We start from the raw sequence: 14,100 nt of genomic DNA, 5'->3' as shown, positions 1-14,100 counted from the left end.
TATGAGAAAGAATAAAATTTTCCAAAAAATGAAGAATTTGAAAAAATAAGACAAAGTGTGTGGGGATGAGTGAAAGATGCATTCTCTCAGACATTAAGGCAAACTACAAAACTATAGAAATAAAATAATAAAATATAGAATTAAAATATACTACTAATAAAATGCAGTCATAAATATAGTAATAGTATAGTAAAGTATAGTAATATAATATTATGTCAATAATATAGAGATTGTCCAAAGATAAATATAGTATTATGTCAATACCATAGAGATTGTCAAAGAGAAGAACAACAACAACAACAAAAAAAAAAAAATGAAGAGGGTCACCTGGGTGACTCATTTCGTTAAGCATCCAGCTCTTGGTTTCAGTTCAGGTCATGATCTCACAGTTGGCGAGTTCGAGCCCCGCATCGGGCTCTGTGCTGACAGTGCAGAGCTTGCTTTGGATTCTCTCTCTCCCTCATTCTCTGTCCCTTCCCCACTTGCACTGTCTCAGTTTCTTTCAAATAAATAAATGAAAGAAAGAAAGAAAGAAAGAAAGAAAGAAAGAAAGAAAGAAAAAGAAACTTAAAAAAATCAAGGAATGGACTTTTCTATATACGGTAATTTGGTATAATATAGATGTGACATTATACATTGGTAGGGAAAAACAAAGTTGGTAGGGAACAAGGAAAAACTTATATCACATTAAAAATACCCGAAGTGGATTATCAAAGACCTAAATGTGAAATTTGTATTATAGAAGTAATTGCAAAAACACTAGAAACATATATTTTTTAACTCTGAAGACATGAAGAAACTGATGAGTATGACTTTATCAAAATTAATAATTTCTAGTGAACAAAGACAAAGGCCAAAGTTACTAGATGCATGACTGACTAGAAGGCATTCACAAAACCCGAAACTGACAGGGATCAATATCTAGAATATACAAAGAACTCCTGCAAATGAACAAGAAAGTGATAAGAACCCAACAGACAAAAGAGTTTGCTCTTTATATACAGATTATAAATAGGCTTCGCAGAAAAGAAAGCCTGATCTAGTACAAGAATAAGATGTTCAGAGAAGTTTAAGTCAAACCAATACTATGTTAGTTTTTAAATAATCAAATTAGTAAAAATTTAAGAGCAAAATAGTATCACGTGCTGCTAAAGGAAAATAAAATTCAAACACTGTGCTGCTGGGAGTTCAAACTGCTCTAATTCTGTAGAATAATTTCTGTAGTAAAAATAAACATATAAATGGTCAATAACTCAGTAACCCCCTCCTGGGCATATAACTTAGAAAAATAATTATATTGGTCTGTAAGGAAAAACACCCCAAGATGTTCATTGCATTATTGATTGTATTAAGGAATTGAAAGCAACCTTATCATTCATCACAAAGAGAACAGATAAAATGCGATATGGTTTACTATGCAGCAGATTTTCTCCCCAAACATGGATAAGTCTTAAAAACCTAGTGCAGAGTAAAAGTAAGAAACAGCATTCGATAGTCAACACAGCACAATTTCTGTATATAAAAATTCTTATACACACAGACCAACATTTCGTATTTTCTGAGGATTCACAAAGAGCTTTATGGTGGGGGAAGGGAATGAACTTGATACCAGAGGATGAATATAGTATTCTTTCATGAATGCAATAGGATTAATCCAACCTTGTGTCCCATATGTCCAAATAAGAAAAAAAGATATACTATTATTCAATTTTGAGAAATTGTTAAATACAGAGTTAATGTTTTAAGATGCTAGTCTCAGGATTTAGATGAATTGGATTCAAATTTAGTTAGACTATGTACTAACTAGATGGCCCTTGTACAAGTTATTTAACTTCTTGAAGCCCCCTCTGTTTCATGTATGAGTTGGAGATAGCAGTACTTACCCCATTAAGCCGCTGGAAATATTAAATTTTATAATGCATTAAAAGAACCAGCATGGTGCCAGCACATAGTTAGGTCCATGACTGCTTTCCAGGCAGACCTGTATGTGCAGAGCCACACTGACGCTGACTTTGAACTACTTCAGTGTTGCCCACTCAAGAGAAACTCTCCAAAGCAGATACTATATACATCTGGATCTGAAATACCTACACCTCCCCCCACTGCTCCCCTCCCGATCTTAATGACGTTTTCTCCCAGTCTCAATTACATTATCCTGGAATCTTACCTAGTCTCTCTTGGGGGGGGGGGGGATTTTTTTTTCACCATAATGAACTTTTTTTTTTTACTTAGGTACAAGATATTTTCTTAAATTACCCAAATTCAAATAACGATGTCTTGATAGTATCTATATCCCCATTTACTGAAGTTGAATAGAGTTTAGCACCATGTTCACATAGCTGCTTTGTGACAGAGCTGGAATTTGAACCCATGTACTATTGACTCAAAGACCAAGCATGAAACTAGTAAGACACGTTGCTTCTCTTCATTGTTTTCCCATCTACTTCATTCAGCACAACCCAATCTTACTAAATCAGAACACCAAGGAAGTCACGTGGTATAGAATTCCTTATGTGTAAAAACATCATCATATCTAAACATCAGTTTATTTCTTATCCAGCCTGGAGATTATTCTCAACTACATATTTATTTCTGTGGAGGAAGGGATGTTTTTCCATACATGTCCTTAAAAATACAGGCTATATATCTGTTTTGACTTGTAAGCAAAGAGTTGATACTTTAGGGCTTATCAATTCATTTTGTTCACTAAAGGAAGAAGGCCAAGGCAAAATACAAGTCTAGTGGAGATAACGAATCTCAAACAGATTAATACAAAAGGATCTGGAGGGCTTTCTTTCTTTCTTTCTTTCTTTCTTTTGCATTAATGTTTAGTATTTTTCATTTGTAATGACATGAAACCAATGCCTATAAGGAAAAAAAGCCAACCGTTGCATATAGCCCTAGACCTCATTTTAGAAACTGCTCTTCTGACGTTAGTGTTCTGTGCTGTTATTTTTTTAATAGCAGACGGTTCCTCACTTCCCAACAAAACTGTGAAATTCGGCTGAGCATGGCGGATGGGACTGGAGTGTGAATACTGTGATTTAATGCTCCCGCTAGTCTGAATAGTCTGAAATGTTTTCCTGTTAGGTCCTTAGTCACCCCTCTCAGCAGCTTATTTGCATTTCCCAAAAGCAGCTCTCCAGAGTTCAGGCCATTATGGAACACATGGGCCTCTGGGATGTTGTCACAAAGGTAACGGGCATTTTTTTTGGTGGGGTAAGGTCCCATTTTAATTTGACTGCACGTGACAAAATGTGTATTGACTGAAGCTTCACTGTTGTAGAATCCTTTGCCAAAGCTGCATTACAGGGCCTGTGGCCCAATGGTCCAAGTAATTCCGTATATTCTAGGGCATTTAATTCTTTTTTAAAAAATAATGCTGGAAAAAGTATACTATGCTCAAAGAGCATTTTAATTCATCCTTTGGGCTTCTGTGCTATTTATACTTGGCTGCTGTTTAAAAATATTTTTACACGCACTCTTGATTTATGACTTTAAATTTAAAACACTTCCTACTTGGGGCAAATTTTCTCATGGCCAAAATTCTGTGGCATGTTATGGCAATGCATTAGTATATTGGGACATCTTTTCTTTTTTTAAGGTTGTCCAATTGATGGAATAGTTAATTATTAATCTGGCTGGCATCTGTAATGAAGAGGGAGTTCTCTGTCTCTCTCTCTCTCTTTTTTTTTAGGTCATGGACTTGGTATGTAAATCTCTTGTGAGGCTGCAATCATAACATTCCTGCAGCTATGGTGTCACCTATTGTAATTTTTCTGCTAATAAACAAATTTGAACTAGCCAGGAATCCTAAATTTTGAGACTAGTTGTTTATCTCAAATATACTCCAGAGAAATAGTAATGCAGTTCGGCTTTGAATTTAATTTAAACAGGAACAGGCAAAACAAATCTCTATGGAGGACATTTGACAATAATAAAATATTTCTCCCAGCGGGTGAGCTGGTAGCAATGGTATTGTTGCGATCCAAGCTCACGTTTCAGGAGGTCATTACCATCATAACAAGCCCTTGGACCAACTGTCATGGACATGCAACATTGAGCCCCTGATGGGCACATTATTTCAGACCTTTAACTTCATGGAGAACAAGATAAATACTCCTGGGAAAGGGGGATTATATTTTGAAATTCTTTTCTTTTCTGTTTTGTTTCATAATAAGATGAGGTGGGCAATCAATCTGAGGCTACTTGTTTCATTTTGTTTTTTCCACACCACCAAGGGGCCCGAGAAGCCAGACTTCTGGATGTGAAAGGGCCTGAGAGCCTGACTTAACCACTTCGGTATCTATTGGACTACGGAAGAATCCACTCAGTTCATAAACCATGGTGGATGAAACAAGAAATTTAAACACACCTCTTTTGTTTTACAGATTAATCGCAAATGAAAGTTGGCAAAAAGCAAAATGTACCTAAAGTTTTTGCATAGGCCCAAGAGTGAAAGACTCTTATTTCCGTTACCATGTCTACCTCTTGCTTACCTAAATCTGAAGCTTGGAAAACGTAGGTAAGACAGGTCATTGTGAGAAATGAATTTTGTTCTAATTTTGCTTCTGTTTTTTCTTTTTTTAAGTAGGGAAAAACAGGTATTTAAACCACACCTAAATTCACTTGAAAGCACATGGAAAGGTCAAATGAGCAGGATTTTTTTTTTTCTAAAAGGGGATTGTGAGATATTCTGCATAAGCTTTGGAGCAGGTATTTCTGCTTTTATATGGTTAACCAACTGGGCCATCCAGGCACATTTCTGCTTTTATATGGGACATGACCATATAAAAGACGAGGAGTGGGAGTCATCAAATAGAATGTGTCCCCCATGTGCCTGGGGAAGGATGGATGGGAAGAGACGACCAGACAGTGTGTGAGGGGGACGTTGAGGGGAGGTGGTGGCTGAAACAATCCAAATGCATCTCATTGGCTTTGTGATTAAAAACAAGGCTTAATCCTTTTGTCATGATATTAAAAAAAAATAGTCTAAAACCCTCACAAAAGTTCAGAGCCAATGTGCGAGAAGTTTTTATTTTTTTAGGATCTCCCTGGCCTCTTTGAGGAACGTGTAACAATTTATGTTTTCTTCATATGTTTTCACGTCTGCCCATTTGAATCACCCGGAGATGATTTTTTAACTGTTCAGAAGCCCGGGCCACAATTAATCCCCTAACTTCTGTGGGTGGAGGATGTCAGGAATTCTGAACGCTCTTCAGGTGATTCCAATATGTGGCCATGTTTGGGAATCACTTGTTTAAAGCCAAAAGTGACTTATAAACAACAGGTGAAAAGAAAAGTAATCCCTTGACACAAATACGCAAGCCGTTTGTCAGAGGTATTCACTGTTTGTATATCAAGAAATAAACATGTTAAAATGTCAAAATCCTATTTTATTTTCTTTTACACCTGAGGCATCTCTGATAACTACGTCAGTACCAGAAAAGTGACTCTGTAATAATTCAGAATTCCAAAAACCAGCAAGAGAAGTCTGACATTTTTCTTAAAAGCATTCGCCTGCGACTTACATGTGTTTAAATGAGGACCTCACTGAAAGATCACAGGCAGCTTCTTCCTGTTGGGCTTGTCCCTCGCGTGGTGTCAGGTCCCCCCGAATACTTTGCAAATATCAAAACTAAAACACCTCAGAGTCTCTGTCGCACTATTGCCACTCAAAGGACATTGAAAGAGGAAGAGACCCGTGAGTGATGCTGCTAGCTAGGGTATCTTGGTGATTTAGGTAATCTCATGCCCCTAAATCGGATTGCGTTCGGTGGCCTTTGTGTCATCAGCCGGCGCGAGAGAACCGGCCACCTCTGAAAGGTGAGAAATACGGTGGCCAAACACAACGACAAAACGACAAAACGCAAGATGGGCAGAGAAGCCAAGAAAGCACATATTAGCACCTCGGTGACGGCTCCAGGAGGGTCCTGTGGACGTGCAGCTTGACCCAGGGCAACAAGGGCCGTGACCTCTCCGGGGGAACGAAAGCAAGGGGAGGCCGTTTGCTGTCAGCAGTGCCTTTAACCCTCTTGAATTCGGAGACAGCTCCCCCTCCTCGCGCACACGGATCTGCACGGTCTCTGTTGATTTCCCATTCAGGAAATCTGGCCAGCGACTCCGCGGCTGCTCCGGGAGAGCCTGCAGCTCGCCGACGAGCTGCGTGCAAGCACATGATTTAATTGTGGATGGAGGGAAATAATAGGTATCTCTAGCAGGTTTTAATATGATCTTAAAATAGGGAGAAAGTTTTCTGTTATGACATTGACATAGAGGCGATGATTTTGAGTAATGCAGGATGATGTGGAGATGCTTTAAGATTAAATGAGAGCTATATAAAGGCTTGTCAGAATGAATTCTAATGTGCCATGAGACACTTTGCATACTCTTAAATATGCAAAATGTCTCTTGGCACCCTAGAATTCATTCTGACAAGCCTTTATATAGCTCTTATTTAAAGTCCTACTTTATTTTTAGGGAATAGGTACTCAGAGATCCTTTTTGAATGGAAGCGACAAAGGGCAGTGTTTACTGATTGGGTTCTTCGGTGGGGGGAACAAAAAAGAAAAAAACACAATACAAAAGAGCCATCAAAAGTGGAAGCTTGTTTAATATTGCTCTACCGTCATCCTGAAAGGCATAATAATTTGAGTTACACATCTGAACTGATTGGAGTTACAGAATCATATCTCCTTTTTGCATTTAACAATATATACAATATAAAATAAATACATTTACACAAATGGACATTTGCTGGAGCACACAGTATGGTACACATCACAAAAATATACAATTGATTGCTTTACAGATGTGAAGCCCATCTACAGCTATAGACATGGTTTTATTATTATTATTATTCTTTTTACTACTGGCTATAATGCAACTCCTGGATTATGATAAGCAGTTTAAATTTTTTGTCCTTTTACGATCTTTGCACATAAGACTGCCATAAAATGTTTTCCTAGGCAGGTAAACAGAGACGCTTAAATAATTAAAATACAATCACCAACACCCATTTTCTCTTCTATAAGAAAAATAGCAGTTTTAAATATTTCATATCTTTTATGTTATCATTTAAATGCAAAATAGTGGAATAAATACAACAATCTGATCTGATTGAAACACAAGTGTAACTACAGATAGCCACACAATCATATTGCTTTAAATAAGAACAAACCTAAAAGAAGCGAAATGAAAGTTCAAATCATATGGTGAAAACATACTCTTTCATACCTTTCCAAAACTTCACATTAAGTAAATGGCCTTGCTTGAAACTTGAAAAAAACTTACCTCGAGCGAGGTTTAAGATGAGCATTGACCCCAAAGCCCGTGCAGCTCTTTTGGATCTGCCTTTTAAAGTCGTGTCTCCTACATGTGAGATGCTTGTTCTTGGAAACGCCAAGAGTCACTTAAACTGAAAACTAAGATTGGTACCTCATTCCTTTCGCACATCTCCAGCTCCTGTTTTCAGTTGGTTGGCTCTGACTTCTGAAGCCCAAGTACTTTAATGTGATACAGTGAAAACAACGTATACATCGCATCTATTTTACTTCTATATAGTGTGGTTGAACAGTAGCAACTTAAACCCTGCACCGACTTTCTGGAAAATAATCTTTTTAAATACTTACATATATAAATAATCTTATAGAATCAGCACCTTTTTGTTCCCAGGAGTTGTATTTTCTGTTGTTATTTTTAAAGGGATGTGCCAATTTCTGAACTCCTATCACAGCTATAAATTTCAAGTTATTGACCATCTGAATGAATTGCTAATGATGATTTATCTAGAGTCACACTACAGTCACTTCTCTACTGAGAAACCACAATCTACGATATAGTCCCATATAGCTAATGATAGATACACAGTATTCCTAGCACTAGGCTGATGAAACACCAACCCAAGGTATTTTGTTTAAAGCACACAAAGTAGCAATAGTTTTGGAAACGTGTCCGCACCAAAAAGTTTTGCAACAACACAGAGCTAGTTAATAACAACATCTGAGAGATGATTGAGTGAAAGCCATATATACAGCATTTAAAAATTAGACTTATCTATATTCTTGAAATAGTCAAAGTTTTAATTTCTAAGCTATACATTGGTATTCTATAATAAACCATTAGAGAAATTATTCCTTGTTTTGAAAATATTATCATGATTTTGATGTGTATCTGTTCATAATGAGTACTTGTTTGGAGTTTCAATCTCTTAATTATTATTAGGAAGAACCTTATTACTGGTAAGGAATAGAATATACTACTGTAGTCTCCTGAGGAATTGTACATCCAATATTGTCTCTAATTCTACCCTGTGTCTAAAAGCACACACCACAAGAATCCAAACACCACAAGAAGAACAAGACGACAGTCTCCGAATGCAACATAAAGTTCAGAAAAGCACAGCAAACATGAAACATTGAAAAGCTGAACTACATTTCTTTTGTTTGTTAGGATTACAATTTTAATTACATCTGTGTACATAGAATAAGACTGTTCACATAGTACAGGGAGCAGCTACTAACACTGGTCCATTGGTATAGCATTTGATGGAGGTTACTGTTTATTGGTTATTCAGCGACTGTAGATTTCGGGGGTATCTAATTGATTTCTTCATTAGATTACACCTCTTAACAGTCTGGAACCTGACTGACTTTCTTGCTGTGACAATACTGGTTGAAAAGCACATATATTGGCTTAGCTCTTGGTAAAAACTGCAGATTAATTTAAACAAACATTCCTAAATGAATAAACTCATAAAGATTAGGTTTTAGAATTTGGTCAGGCGTCTGCTGTCTTTGATGATTTTTTTTTTCCTCAATTTCTGGCATTTGCCTTATTGCCTCTTAAGTGAATACTGGCTCACAGCTCCTTCTGAGACAAGGTCTGTAACTTTGCAAACAGGCAGTATCTCATTCCTAACCACCATGGCAGCTAGAAATCGTATGGCAACTGTACCTCCCGGGTAGAGAGGCGCACTCCTGATAATTCTACGGATCTGTTCTCCATGTGCAGTGCGTAAGATACGTGACTGCTTGGAGTCACTGTAGGTGTAATCTAATCCTTTGTGTCAGTGAACATTTAGGTAAACTGGCGCTCGTGTTAAGAAACTGATGTTTGGGACCAGACTGGCACACAACATAAATTGCATCCGTGATAATATGCACCTTCCCTTCAACTATTGCTTGAGTAAGTTAAATTCCCATATTAATAAATGGCTGAAAAGTGGTAAAGCTGGTACAAAAAAATCTCCATTTGTAAGAAGAAACAAAACATTTTTAAAAATCTTCCTTCAGGATTCATTTGTCCTTCATTATTGTTCATAATTGTTCAAAGCCAGCACAAAATTGCAGTATTCTTATTTCTCTTTAGTATTGCATGAATGAATAAAGCTTAAACTATTCCCTGAAAAAGTTACATAGTAGCTAAACTAACAAATACCTGGAAGACTTGAAAAAACAATTAAGGAATCAAATGGCTGTAACTGATCTAGATGGAAAAGCAATGATAAGAAGCAGCCGATGCAACGTCGCTTAAGTTGTCTAATTAGAGGCTGCTCCCGTGAAAGCTAATACTGCACTCAGTCAATTTGTTTGTGTTGCACTGTACTTTTAGGTACGTTGGTTCTCTCTCTTTGATTCCTTAGTCACTGGGGATGTTATGGTTCACAACAAGCTCACTGGCATCCATATTATGGATTTCCATCCTTTGGCAGGGCTGCCTTCCATCTCTCTTCAGTTAGAGACCTCTTTTAGAAGTTCAGCAGCAGAAGGAAGGAAGGAAGGAAGGAAGGAAGGAAGGAAGGAAGGAAGGAAGGAAAGAAGGAAGGAAGAGAAAGGAAAGGAAAGGAAAGGAAAGGAAAGGAAAGGAAAGGAAAGGAAAGGAAAGGAAAGGAAAGGGACAATTTCCTTACAACTAGACATATGTGAAATTTAGGAGAAAGGGGAAGGATGAGAAAAGAGGAGAAGGAGGAAGGAAGAGAGGAAAAGAGAGGAGGAGGAGGAAGGAAGGACAGAAGGAAGGAAATGAAGGCAAGCGGGAATCAGTAATGAAGAAAGCTAAGAGATGAGGGAAAAGAGGAATAAGGGAAGGAGAAAAAAAAGAGCAAAAGAAATGAGAGAAGAAAGGGAGAAAGGAGAGGAGATAAGGTAGAAAGAAACTCATCGGGAAGATATGGAGGAATCTGAAAGCTGCTTCATAGTCTTGCTGCTAAATTATCAGTGCAGTCCGTTGATTTTTGATGTTGTTAACTAAACTCTAAGTTTCTTCGACATCACTCTTGGGTTTATTTTCCCTTTTTCGGCGTGCAGAATAGGAAGGCCCAGGAAGCTTTTAGTCAGACCTTGGCCTCCAGCATTTCCAAAAACAGTTTGTGCATGGGGACTTTGCCTTCTAGTTTGATGTTGTAGAAGTGCTGCACGGCCTTGGTGGAGGTCTGCCTCAGGAGCGGCAGGGTCATCAGCATCTTGCCGGCCCTGCGCGGGTCCTCCACGTGCTGGCCGGCCTCATAATCCTGCAGGGCCTCGTGTAACACATCCTGAAGCTTCTGAACAGCTTCGACATCTTCTATGTGCATGGAGTCTGCACAAACAAAGCAAAACACAGAGCAGCAATATCAATAATAGTGAGGAAAAAAACCCCAACCGATGTGTAGATTAGTTATGGAAGTTAAATTTAAAAAAACTTTTTTTTAATGTTTATTTATTTATTTTTGACAGAGAGCATGAGCAGGGAAGGGGCAGAGAGAGAGGGAGACATAGAATCTGAAGGAGGCTCCAGGCTCTCAGCCGTCAGCACAGAGCCCGACGCGGGGCTCGAACTCCCGGACCGCGAGATCGTGACCTGAGCCGAAGTCGGGCGCTCAACTGACTGAGCCACCCAGGCGCCCTTAAATATTATTCTTGAACGACTCTAAATTCTAACCTGTGATTTGCTCAGAGAAGTTTACATTTCAAAAATCTCTATTTTTTCCTTAGATTTCCCTACTGTAGATTATTACCAGTATGGATTGAGAACATGGAAATTACTGCAAAAAATCCATTATTTAAAAGTGTGTGTGTGTGTGTGTGTGTGTGTGTGTGTGTTTCCTCCTAAAACTGAGCAAACAGAGAAGAATTTCTTTTAAGAGATTACAATTTTGGTTACTTTATTCATTATCTCATCCATGTATTTATTCACTCATTCAACAATTATCAAAGGTCATCTGTTAAAAGTTGACCTTTTAATTTTATAATAATTTTATATTTTACAATTTTATAATTATATAATTTTATAGTTATACATTTTTATAATTTTATATTATATTAAATTTATATTATATTATATTATGTGTATTTATATATAAATTTATTTTATATTATATTAAATTTAAATATTTTAAATTATATTAAATTAAAATTATATTAAATTATAGTTTACCTGTGGAGGTAAAATTGTCTAAAATTATGACCTTGCCCTCAAAAAGCCCATATTTCCAAAAAGTAAAAAAAAAAAAAAATAGTAGATGAGCAAGGTTTTAAGAACACCATGTAAATACACTGAATCTGACACCATGTTTAGTTGTAGAATAGGCAGAAATCACAGTAAATTGCTTGTCTGTTTAAGATTTTCAGTGTCCTATTAACAGTTCTTTAAAGCATCTTTCCACAGCCTGCTTCTAGTGAAAAACAAATGAAGTCTTTAGATTAATGAGTTCTGAAATATTTTTCACATTTGTGAAGGTGAACTTTGACTAATTTAAAAATCTAATTCAATCAGGCAAGGAAAGGGTTAACAGGGCTGCCACAATTATTCTTTTGAGAAATGTGAGATGCGAGGAAAAAGAAAACTTACCGCTGTAGCTCTAAAACAGACACTTAATTATATACAAGTTTGAATCATTTAGCACGTTTTATTGATTCTGATGACAGTTTATCTGTTAATTACACATAATGGAGTCTTTGGGGGATTCTTCACGTTTAATAATTCTCGTTCTCTGAGAATGCAGAGCTCTAAGATATATGTAGTTAGCCTAATCTTTCATATAATTCAAATAACAGGTCACACGCACACAAAAGAGAGAGGAAATGTAATTTACAACCAAGTGGCTAAAAACATATGATAAAAAAAAAAATATGGCAAAGTAATTAAAACGTTGGTAGCTGTAACCAGGAACATGTTTTAAAAACTCGTTTGTATTTTGTTGTTTTTTTCTGTTACCCTGTCAGTTTTAAATTGTTTCATCACATCGTTGGTAAACTGACTACTATTTACATAACACACTTCTCTAAAAGAGTTTTGAATGATCTGGAACAGAGAGGCTTATTGGTGTTTCCCCGCTCAAGACTCAACTCCTGCCTGCCTGTTTGAGCCAAGAGAAGGAACTCTCCCACGTGGTTAATGTTGCTGGTGGTGGAGTGGAACCCAGGACATTCCTCGGTACTTAACCTAGCCTTTCCCTATGGATAGTTGCTAGCTAGGCTTCTCTTCACTCTGGACCCTTTCAGAAATGACAATCCCATCCACTTCCTATGTGCCTTCTCATAGCAACAGCACACGTAATTGTCAAAGATGTCTAACGGTTGGTAATGTTAGTGAGGGAAAAACTGTCATGCAGATGACACCATGGGCTATTTGTTTTCTATTTTTACTCTTAAATGCTGTCTGAAGGGAAATGGGCGGGCACGGACACACACGGTGAGTGTCCAGGTACAAAACAAAAACAAACAAAAAAGCACACCAAAAAAAAAAAAAAGAGAGAGAGAGAGAGAGAGAAAGAAAGAAGGAAAGAAAAAAGACCTTGCACATAAGGGAAGGGAGATAAGGTGGGACCTACTCAATCTGTCCCGGAACTCAAAGCACTCTGCGTGAAAATGGGAATAAATGGGTGGGGAAGAGAGGAATTGCATCCTCACAGACAAAATTAATACGAAAAAACTTGTCCCATCGGACCAAAAAAAAAAAAATCAGAATAAATATGATAAATACACCACATATTAAGTACCTGTTTGGGGTGACACTGCCTTATTTCATGTGGCACTGGTAGTGTCACAGTTCGGCTTGACTCAGGTTTCTTTGAATCACATTATGCTGCCAGAATGCGTGACGCTGCACATGGCATTTCCTTTTTTTAAAAAGTGAGTTATAATTATCCCCTGAGTTCATGTTATTCAATTTGCCATCTTCACCAAGAACCTTCTCTACAACATTTTTAATGAAGACATTTCTAGATGCATCTAGAGCATTCTATTTTACAAGGGACAGAACCGATTATTAGAAGTGACCTCTTCAGATCTTCCCAAATCTGTCTACAACTTCCATTCTTTGGTCCTGTTCCTAAGTATCTAAACGTCCTTCTCCATGGCAGATCTCTAAAAGCCGGAAGTGAGCTGCAGTCACTTCAGCCCCCGCCCCAAGCCTTGCCTTCCCCACTATTCTTGCCCAGCAGGAGATATATTATAGGATGTCACAGGAAATGAGGCGAGAACAAATAGCAGAGAGATATGCTCACAAACAGCAATTAAGACTTCAAACTATTCTTTAAAGGCTGTGATTTAGCTTGAGAGATTTAAAAATGATTTAATCAAATTACTATGATAATTTAACTTCCCATTTACAGAAAAGATTCTAACTCATTCTAGCTTTACCCATTCTCGGATCTGCTAATACTTTAAATGCAAACTCACTAAATCTGAACTATTTAATTAGACCATGATTCAGCTGGCAGACTGCTGAAGAAAATATTAATCTCCATTAGAGATCCTAGTTCAAGTTCTGGCTCTGTGGCTTTAATCTCTGTTTTGTTCTTTTGGCTACATTTATACATTTATGCCAGGCTCAATAGAACTGGCATTAATTTATGGAATTATTTAGCATTGGTTGTTAGTGCTGGTTTCTTTTTAACTTTGTATTTTAAAGGAAACAGCCCCAGTATTGGTGCTAATGAAAAGCAGCAAAATTTAATAAAGGGAATCATAGGCTTATGAACTAACTAGATAGGGTGAGGCTGTACATTAAAAACACTGGGTCAATGGTTAAGAAAACTAGGATGTCTGGGCCCAAGCCCAGGCCTATTATCAGAATATTGGAGCTAGATCCAAGGCATCTTCGGTGGTTTTAAACATC

At 37.4% G+C, this 14,100-nt stretch overlaps 1 protein-coding gene across 13 annotated transcripts in view; it reads right to left on the bottom strand.

The window, feature by feature from the left end:
* Window positions 1-6,595: 6,595 nt before the first annotated feature.
* ESRRG (estrogen related receptor gamma) overlaps window positions 6,596-14,100 on the bottom strand; it is a 624,471-nt gene continuing 616,966 nt past the window's right edge. For all 13 annotated transcript variants that reach the window (XM_053208859.1, XM_027074972.2, XM_027074969.2 and 10 more), the window contains one exon: window positions 6,596-10,578. In XM_053208859.1, the coding sequence (XP_053064834.1) occupies window positions 10,334-10,578 (245 nt within the window). In that variant the 3' untranslated portion in view covers window positions 6,596-10,333. The remainder of the gene's footprint in view (window positions 10,579-14,100) is intronic.

The sequence above is a fragment of the Acinonyx jubatus genome, chromosome E4, assembly GCF_027475565.1.
Source record: "Acinonyx jubatus isolate Ajub_Pintada_27869175 chromosome E4, VMU_Ajub_asm_v1.0, whole genome shotgun sequence".
In the NCBI taxonomy this organism is placed as follows: domain Eukaryota; kingdom Metazoa; phylum Chordata; class Mammalia; order Carnivora; family Felidae; genus Acinonyx; species Acinonyx jubatus.
Note: the sequence above shows the minus strand (reverse complement) of the source record. Positions and strands in the feature narration are given on the sequence as shown.